Source organism: Prinia subflava, chromosome 14 (assembly GCF_021018805.1).
Source record: "Prinia subflava isolate CZ2003 ecotype Zambia chromosome 14, Cam_Psub_1.2, whole genome shotgun sequence".
Lineage (NCBI taxonomy): Eukaryota > Metazoa > Chordata > Aves > Passeriformes > Cisticolidae > Prinia > Prinia subflava.
This window is the reverse complement of record NC_086260.1, coordinates 20,612,249-20,622,467: the sequence shown is the minus strand read 5'-3', so window position 1 is coordinate 20,622,467 and position 10,219 is coordinate 20,612,249. Positions and strand designations below refer to the sequence as shown.

General features: G+C 37.8%; 1 protein-coding gene across 24 annotated transcripts in view; it reads right to left on the bottom strand.

Annotated features, from left to right (window-relative positions):
• Positions 1-210: 210 nt before the first annotated feature.
• SLMAP (sarcolemma associated protein) overlaps positions 211-10,219 on the bottom strand; it is an 81,279-nt gene continuing 71,270 nt past the window's right edge. For 16 of the 24 annotated variants that reach the window (XM_063411542.1, XM_063411552.1, XM_063411547.1 and 13 more), the window contains one exon: positions 211-6,605. In XM_063411542.1, the coding sequence (XP_063267612.1) occupies positions 6,516-6,605 (90 nt within the window). In that variant the 3' untranslated portion in view covers positions 211-6,515. Of the gene's footprint in view, positions 6,606-7,625; positions 7,716-10,219 lie in introns of all 24 variants that reach the window. The other 8 variants (XM_063411544.1, XM_063411553.1, XM_063411549.1 and 5 more) reach the window with 1 other exon arrangement.

The window sequence follows — 10,219 nt, the reverse complement described above, 5'->3', positions numbered from 1 at the left end:
GACCTGCTGGAGCCCAGCTTTACAATGTCACACAGAGGAGGGAAGGTCACGTGGCTGCAAATCCCATGGCACAAAGTAAACAGGAAAATAGATTCCAATTTTGAAATCAGTTTTAATCGATTCATTAATTAGTAACTTGTCTTCTAATGCAGTAAAGCAGGTTCAGAAGTTGTGGAGTTAGGCTGAATGAAAGACTATATACAATACAGATCAGCTTTCTGTTGTGATGTAAATTTATTCCCATAATTTTTACCATTTATTCATCCCAAAAAACATATTGCATATTTGGAACATTTTTAAAGTAAGAGCCACTGTATTCGAAACAAGAAGTAGTTTTGTCACATCAAAACGGATGACATACTCAATAAAATTATTTTCCAGAGCAAGAACTCCGTACAAGAAATATAAATAGAATATAAAATTCATAAATGATCTAGCATGAAAAGATTAAAATAGCAAATTCATTCCATACTGAAGGCAGTACTTTACCACTCATAGTGTGTGTGCGGTGTTTCTAAAAAAAATCCACGTCCCAACACTGGGTACTGAAACAAATACAGGTAAGCTTTTGGTTACATCTTATTCCAATAGAACAGCATGAATTGATGACTTCATTCTTTTGTCTCAATTTACTGACTAATATCATCAAGTAATAAAACATTGCTTTAGTTTAACCCAGGTTTGAATTTGTTCATCAGACACGATGAAGGGATGACACGCTTTGGCAGCACACTGGCATTTTCAATGCCTCACCTGACACAACACAGGAATTATCTCTTCCTGCCAACATTTCCATTCCCACAGCTCAGAACCATTTACCCAAGAATCAAAATTACACTCCCACTCTCTCTCTCTCATGGCTGCTGAACACCAGTGACCATGTCCTGGTCCACCACATGCAAGTGCAATCCCAGAACAGTATGGACACACATCCACATCTCTTGGTGCCTTGGAGCTGAGACACAACCAGCTCTGGGAATGATGCTCACTGAGCACACTGAGAAACTCAGTCATGTGAACAACCTTGAATTTGAAATGCTTGGAGAGGCAAGTAATGTGCAAACAACATGATGGGGCTGAGGCAAGAGAGTAAAATGTCTGATTCTGGGAAAAGGATTGGCTTTGCTTCAATCTAAGATGTAAGCAAATAATAAAACAACCTATGGGAAGCAGTCAGCAAAAAAAAAATCTCAAATGTAAAATAATTCATACTTGTCAAAGCATTTAGAAAACAAAATCCCCCCTTTTTCAAGATTTTTTTTTTAAAAATGAGTTTATTAGTGTTATTAAACCAAGACTTCTGTAATCATGACATTCCAATAAAAGTGATCGCTACACTACTATCACTGTAACTAATAATGCAGGTTACAGAATAGCTGTCAGTTTGTAAAAATTAAGTGAAGGAATTATTCTATGAATGTTTTCCCTATTGTGCTTCAGGGATCAGTTTTTCTCCCACTACTGTTCAACAGTGTATGATCAATAGTCTAGAATAAAGCTTCAGGAGTCATCCCTATAAAACCTGAAGGGAAATAAAAAACCTCTTCAATGCTGTGCTGAACGGTCATGAGAACAGCCTGCTGCCTACAGTGGTTTTTACCAAACAATATTGCGAAGTCAGATACCACAGAACACACCTCGTACTGGGGTGACGTGAGGAGCACAGTGATTTGATTGACAAGGTTAAAATCTAGAAGCTATAAGTCAGTGAATCCCCCCCCAAAAGTTCTGGTAGACAATCAAACAAGAATACCAGAGCAGGATATAAAGCTCATTGTCTATTCATGTGATGTTAGTAAGGTAATAACTGTAAGGACATTTTCTATTCTGGCATCTGCTCCTCAAACAAGAACATTCAAAAAGTTAAAAATAGTTTAAAAAGCTGACAAGAAAATCTAGAGGGATGAAGAAAAAAAAAATTCAATCCATTAATATAAAGTAAGATTGGAAGGTATGATCATGGTATATCAAATCCCTGGATCAGGACAATGTTTGCAGCAAAATAACATCCTCCAAGAGAGATGTACTGTAGTTCAATTTTTGGAAGCCAAAGCAAAATGAACTCAAACACAGGTTGGGGATTGGCTTGGAATTTTTTTTTGAGAGAACAGTAGTTGCTCACATACCTGATCTACAGAGGTGACTAATCTTTTTCTGAAGTTCTTAAAGCAAGAATTCTTTTTTTCTAACAAATGCTAAACTTCTTGAAACTCTGCTGCTGCTGCTGTAATCAGACTGAAGTTTTATGACTGTGATATCCAGATTAGTGATGAGTTCCTCTTACCTTTACAAATGGGAACTTGAGCCTGTAATGTCCCTTCCCATCAAAAAATGTGTTTCAATTGCTGATTTACCTTCTACTGCTGGGAGCCTTTAGTTGGACACTGGTAGCACCCAGCTTTTAAGCAGGAATGGGTGCAGCCCCTCTCTTCCAAGCAAAAGGCTTGTTGGACAAACCTCTGCTCACTTCCAATAAGTCGGTACAAAGTAAAAACACAGGAAGGACAGAAAATAATTCCCTATATACTGCAGCCCAATTACCCACCAGCGAAGAAAAAATTCTGTGTTCATAAGCATGTGCAAAGATGGACTGAGATGAGCAAATCAGCTGCATCTGGGGGATTCAATGCAGCTGTTTGCAGGAAGTAATCACTCTTCAAACAGACCCAGAGGTATATGCAAGAGAGAAGAATATGGCTTCTGTTATACGATCAATTGCTATTAATAATGGAGACTCAATTTTGAGACAGTTGCTAATGAAACACTAATGGGAAAAGAAGGCCCCTGGTGAAACACGACCAGCCCCACTTGCAGAGCCAGTGCAAAGGACTGTGGCTTCCCAAAAGTGACTTGGTGTTTTAAAGCACTCAGATGCTTCTGGTGGAATGAATTCAGCAGTGGATTTGTCATGGAGAAGATTCAAGCTGAAGAAATGATTCTTGCAAGTGGCAGAACCCTATGGATTAAGGCAGGAGACATTCAAAATCTTACATAAAGCACACAGAAATCTGGAACAAGTAACATACTTCAGAAGACTTGATTAGGAAAATAACTTAAGGATATACCCCAAAAATACATGCACAGGTGATTACCTTGGCTTCAGCTATCAGTCATCTGAAAGTAATTCTCACTGTTTTATGAGAACTCTTGCAATATATTGTGCAGGCTCACAATTCTCCATTTAGCACCAAAAAAACCAGACATTCCGCAAAAAGGATGAGGCAAAGACTCTGGAAGAATGCATTTAATTCAGCTACAAGGAACAGGAAAATCACACTAAATTTTTCACATATTTATATTTTTAAATAAAAGGTCTGCTCTGCTATTGTAGTCCCCATGTACGTAAATTCTTTTAGAATTTAAAAAAGGTGCCTCACTCAAGACACCAGGACAAACCTGAAAAAGTGTTCAGATATTCTAAGATTTATTCTAAACCTTCCAAATTGAACTAGCAACTGATAAAAGAGCTCCCTGACTAACTTTGCTGCTATGAGGAACCATTTTAAAACCTCGAACTCCAATGCAAGCTCAGAGGACTTGTTTTACAAGTGGAGCATCTCACACATGTGAAAAGCTGCTCGGTATAGTAACTCCAAGGCTTAGCTAATCAAGCCTCACAAAAGAAAGAACCAAGATATAAATGTAAAAGAGCACAGACATTTACCATTTAAAAAAAGCATTAAAAAACCAGAAAGGTTTGTGCAAGGAGTCCTTGCAAAATAACTCCACTTGGTGTTTTAGTATCGAAGCACTGAAGAACAGTAGCTTCCCAGTTACACAACCCTTCTCCAAGGATTCTCACAACAGAAGAGTGAACTGTGCATTTTAGCCCATTCCTTGTAATTTTGAACATGCAAATGTCAAGAACTCCTGGAAAAGGCACTGTATTAGGGAACCACAGGTATACTTGTAAGCACAAACCCCCATGCAATGTGTACTATGCACCTATGTATATAATATAAATATGCATACATGCACATAATGGAATTAGAAATATTTCTCCTTTAATACAACCATGTCGGGCCTCAAACTGCAACTCTCTGATAGGCTAGAGATTTCTGAAAACACAACATTTGTCTTTAATACAAGGACAAAATTAAGCCCTCAGCAGAACTGCTGTGGTGCATGCCCCCTGGCTGCCGGCTGCCCCCAGGGAATGTGGCACCTTCCCTGCTGCTAGTGGAGATGGACCCCTGGCTCCACCAACCTCCACTCCTCATGCCACCTCCACAGGCTACCAGCAGGGAGGAGGGAAGGGAATCCACTGCAAAAGCAATAGTAGCTGAAAGAGGGACAAACAGGGAGTTTGAGATGCTTAAGAGGTGAGGAGGCAGCACCAGGATCCCTTCCCCCAGCAGGGCTCTCTCTATTGCCCACTGCTCCTCCGGTCTCACCATCCCTGCCATGGGCACATCCACCCTGCAGCTCGGAATACCTTTTCTTCCTCCATGGCAACATGCTCCCAAGCCTTCCATGACTTTCTGCTACCCCATTTCCTTCTGAAAACCATAGACAGAGGGATCAGCTAGACCAAAACTTAAACAGTGCAAATGTGAAATAAAAGGTAAAAAAAAGTCTTTTGCTCTTACTGGACATGCTGCAGACATTGTGCCTAATAACTGTGGCAATATCTAGTGCAAAAGAAACTTAGCATGAATCTCGTTTTCAAATGACATTCAACTCAAACATGCATAGGGAGAGTATTATTTTATTAAATCATGCACATCATGTGTGTTAGTGCAAATAGTTTAATCTGTACTCCAGAAATTCTATTGTATTTTTATATCTTTACAAAATAGATTTAAAACAATAAATTGCTTAAAAAATGTAATTCTGAAGTTAAGCATTTCAGAATAGTATTTGCAATAACCTATATACAAGAGGTACTGAGTACCACTGGCATACGAGTATTCTGTGGTTGGGCAGCTTCCTGCAACTGAAAAGGATGAAATGAATGAAGTAAATGACAATAGTTATTTTCTACAAGTCACTTGTGGACTATTTTCTCCAACTAATAATCCTCTCATTAGCAAATCCCATGTAACTTAAGATAGAACCTTTAATTACAGGACAATGACCCTTAAAACCCCACAAAGTCAATTATATACTAAATTTCTATTTAAATATTTAAACTGTCGATTGCCATTACATTCTTTAAAGCCAACTGAATTGCTGAGATTACCTCCCTATTTTGAAGTTTCTTTTAGCAGAGCAATTTTACTTTACCATTCTTTAACATATTATTTAAGTATTTAATAAACTTTTTTGACAGAAGGGTTGAGCTGAGTAAGACAACTATGGTCAACATTTAATTCAGCACTAACTATAGTGATTCCCACTAAAAGTCAGCAAATAGCAATAGTACTTAGATAAGGAAAATAAACTTTGTAATGGGGACCACTGCACCATACTTAAAACCATGTGATAAGGAGCCATAAAATTTTACTATCAAATTAAAATCCTTTTCACCTGACAATAATTCATCTGTTATATGACTCCAATTTCGTAGTATTTTACATATCTAGATTTTCGTAGCTGATCACAGACGTACTGTAGCAGTTGTCTTAATAAAGTTACGTCCACAAAAGCTTATTCTAAGGAGCTTCTCCAGCTCAAGTCAGAAAGTATCAAATGACTGAAAAAATAAACTGATACATGTGATATGTGAGAAGGTATTCATACTTTTAAAGAATGTATCTCTTTAAATATACGAAATTTAATAAATTACATTCAAACTAAAGTTAACGTAAGTTGAATCACTGCACTATGTCCATCAAATGACCAAGTACTTGCTCCCAGAAACACCTTAGTTCACTCAAGAACACACACATGCTTACATTCGCACACGCGCACACTAAATACTTCAGGCTGGTCTTCACCGTCAGTATCTCTATCTCTTTAAGGCTGGACATGAATTGTGTTTATTCCCAAAACCCATTAATAAACCAATCCTTACGAAAGAAAAATATGCTTCCTTTGAAAGGCGTGGTAAGAAGTTTTCTTAAGTCTTGTTCCCAATAGCTCAGTGACTAACAGCAAGTAAAATGATACACTAGTTTAAAAAAAAATAGATCATACTGGAAGGCACTGAGCACACTGCATCTGTTTCCCAAGTATCTGCAAGGTTACTTGGATGTCCAAATCAGTATCTTCCTAAGTCTAGCAATCAGATTCTAAAGTCAGTGTCCACAACTCTAGCCATTATAAATAATTTGATACCAAGAAGCCTACTTTAGGCCACCATTATAGCATTCGGAATCCCAACATACTAATTTAAAACTTGCATGAAGTTGTAAGCAAAAATATTGCTCACAGTATGATGAATCACAATTTTATTCCCTCTTTATAGACAGATACATTTTATACAGTTTAAAGCAAATGACCCTACTGCTGTTCTCACGCAGAGCTGTGCTGTATTAAGAGGTAAAAAGGAAGAGAATTAATCTGTTTTCCCTCAGTATATGAATGTTGCCAGCTTCTAAAGGGAGGACGGTGTATGGATTCAACAACAGTTCTCATGGAGAAGCTCTGGTTAAGCCTGGGTACAGCACCACGGCTGTTACAGCAACCAAAGCTGCCATCACAGGCATCCAAGGCCATTGTCTCTGTGTGGAGAGAAAAAAGAAATCAATATCATATTTGTTCTAATTCATACTAATCAGTTTACCTCGTGGTTCCTGCAAGTCCTGAGTACCTGTTGATAGGCATCACTACGATGTTACCCATGAGCCCTGCCGCAGGCTAGTCCTGACTTGGGAGCACCACAGCAAACCACGTTCCTCTAGCACAGGGAATTCCACACCTCTTCGTGACTGAGGATCATCTGGAGGACTTTTGGCAGCTCTGTATTTTGTAGGTTTGTTACTGTACACACCTCAGAGAATCTGCCACTGAACATGTGAAGGCTTGAGATGTTTAAAATATTGCTCATGCCAAGTCAAGGCTAGACTTGGCTAGAGGTTTTTGCACATCTTTAACTTTTGACCATTTGAATCCAGATCTCCAACTCAGTTTGTAGCAGAATCTAACAACACCATTTTTAACAGACTGTCACAACACTGCATGACAACAATGGCATTTTAAAAAGAGGATACACTGAGAGACAAGAGAAAATGCAAGCTGAGAGTTCAGAATACAAACCAACCACCTATTTCTTGTCTTTTTTTTCCATCTTTGCATCAGCAATAGTGAGAAAAATTAAAGTGTTTAGAGCCAGAGAGGAATTTCTTAGTCCACAGATAAGAACCAAAGCTTGTTGAATTTTATTATTGCAAACTCTTCATTTTTTATAGTTAATTAAGCAATTAAGTTTTCTTACAAGCCCTAGCATCGCAGCGTTGTGCAAAAGGCAGCCCATTTGCTAAAGACAAACTGAGATCGAGTTAGAAGAGGCACGTTCAAGCACCAGTTAGAACAAAATTGTTAGAATTAAAGAAATCACAGAGATGTTAAATGATTAGTGGATTGCTCAGCTCATCAGTGTCAACAGAATGGTATATTAAATGAAGGGTTTGCTTCAGGTAAAGAAATACCTGTGAGCATTTCACCATGCACTATTTGATACAGAAATGGCACAAACAGGTGAGAGGGACAAACATACATTGACTGAACAGTAGTGCTTGTACCTTTCGCTACCACAATGGGCCGTAACACCAATACAGGAAAGCCAGGATTAGGCCGATGAATACGGCTGGGACGGGTTGTAATATGGAAGGCTAAAGAAGGGAAGGGATATTAAAAATCACTTAGTGCTATAAATCAATCAGGTAAAGATGATTTAGAGAGGGGAAAATAAGTCACTAAGTTTTAACTGAAATGTATTAAAGACATCTAACACATTACAGCACTATCTAATCTGGTATACAAAGTTAGTACACCATTCTACTGAAATGAATGGGGATGTTTAAAAATAAAGGGAAGTAGGCAGAAAATGTTCCAAGAAACCTCTTGTCACAACTTGGAATTTACCACTTGAAAACAATACGAATGTTAAACTGATTTGCATGTATCTTATTTATAGTTTTAGTTTTTCTAAGTAAGAGGAAATCCTATTTGGATTTCTTGAGAGAAATGGACTCGCATCAAATACTGGATTTTCCATCACCAGCCTCCAGAAAAACAATCTTTTTTCCTCCATTAGTGAAACAAGTACAGCTATGTCCACAGGCAAACCCGCAGTTCATACATTTCCATGAGATTGTAACATGACTGTACAATCCACACCCAGTTACTAAAAAGCAGAGAAGCACATTTCTATCAGAGATACCACAAAGCTCAGCATCTCTGCGAGTTCAGCAGCCGTGTGACCAAATGAATTCTGAAAATTGATCAAATGCTGCAGCTGGGCCAAACCATCAGCTGGCCAGACTGCAGGGTTCATCCAGCTTATGGCCTCCTCAGAACCATCCACACTTTTTCCCAGCTATGCTCTATTCATGGAAAGTACTGCACATTCTGGATGGAAAAGCCTCTGTCTGTGATACGAAAAATTAAAAGCAAAAATGGACCTAAATGCTTTTTAAGCTGTCCCTGGAAGACATCTGCTTTCTCTGTATCCTACTCTATGTATTTGTGCGCACAAAAAGACACACAGGAGTTAAGGTTGAACCATGCCAAATATTTTTAAAACTGTTTGTGCTGAAGCTACCTTGATTTTGTTCAGTCAAATAAATAAACAAATGATAAATTCATGCTTAACTTTTCTAAAACATTGTGATTAGTATATAAAATCTCATCCTGTTACGAATTTTGGGAATCACTTATTTATAGAACCTCTAATATGGTTCAAAACACAGGAATATTAGAAGGTATTCTAGTCTTGTTCAATTACATTTTTAAATCAATTAAATTAAGGCAATACTTAAAGAAAAATTATGTGTAATTATTGAAGACCTTTTCATGCAAGATTATTTTTGTGTCACAGGTGCCATGAATCGCAGTGCCACCTTCTCACAGAAAGCCTGTTGGCAGAAATAATCACAGCAGTGCTCAAAAAAGTGCCAGAGGTTTAAATCAACCAGAGCATCTGATGTTCTCAAAGCATTCACATCATTAAATCTGTTGTGTAAAGCGCATCAAGAAACAACCAGTGACTACAAGCATGCAAACTCAAGTAGTACGCCACACCACTGAGCATTTCAAAAACACAACACTGCATCTTAAAATCTTTTTTAAAAGTACAACTTAAATATTAGAAACTTAATATTTAAATGATATCCCAAATGGAGTACAGAAGCCTTGTCTTTTCTAATATTTGTTGGTTCAATGAACAATTCTATAGTTTTTTTTCAAGTTATACACATTCTTGGCAAATGAAATCAATGATAAATATCCATCACATTCAATGAGATCACCTCCACATGATCAGATTTTCCCCTCACAAACTTATCAATATATAACAAATATCCCTATTGTGAAGGAGCATTTAACTAGCTTCAACAAAATTGTGCATCTTCTATTAGAATATGAAGATATGCAAACTCAGACACAGATGGGCTGCAAAAAGAACAAATCCCACAGTGGGAAGTCACTTGCTGTCCTCAGAAATGAAGTAACAGATAATGATTCCAGCATAAGGGGGCAATGGTACTTGAAAAATTTAATCTTGGAACTCAGCCCAATATCCACGATGTTTGAAACAATCCCCAAGATGGGTATGTTTTACATTACTGACTGTGAGTAATGTTTGGTGAGCAGTGAGTTTGCCCTTATATGGAGGATGCTCTTCATCATACTCTGACCTCCAGGTTTCAACTGTCACAACTAACTCCTCTTCTGCAAGCAGATTTTGGCAACTGCTGTGGTTTTTGCTTTCAGTTCAATACTCACCTCTAATTCTCCCTAAAATTTCCTTTTAGTTTTTTCACTTTCATCAGGTGCTCAAATTTCCTTCATAGTATTTCAACACTTTACTATCCCCCTTTTTCCACTGATCATTTTGATTCTGAGGTTAATGTTTCTAACAGAGCAGAGAATCTCACATTCACAATTATTTATTAAGTGCGATCTCTTCTATTAAAATGGGGTGAGGTTTTAGTCTGGTTGTTTTCGACTTCTGCTTTAAATAAGTCAAGCAACTCAGCATTACCTGAGCACTGCAGAAAAATTCTAAACAAGAATCAGGTTCCAAGAGATTTGTGAAATCATATTCCTGAAAACATGGCTGAAAAAAGTGAGAAAGGCTTTAAATTCTTTACATCTTTGACAGCTCCAGGATGTT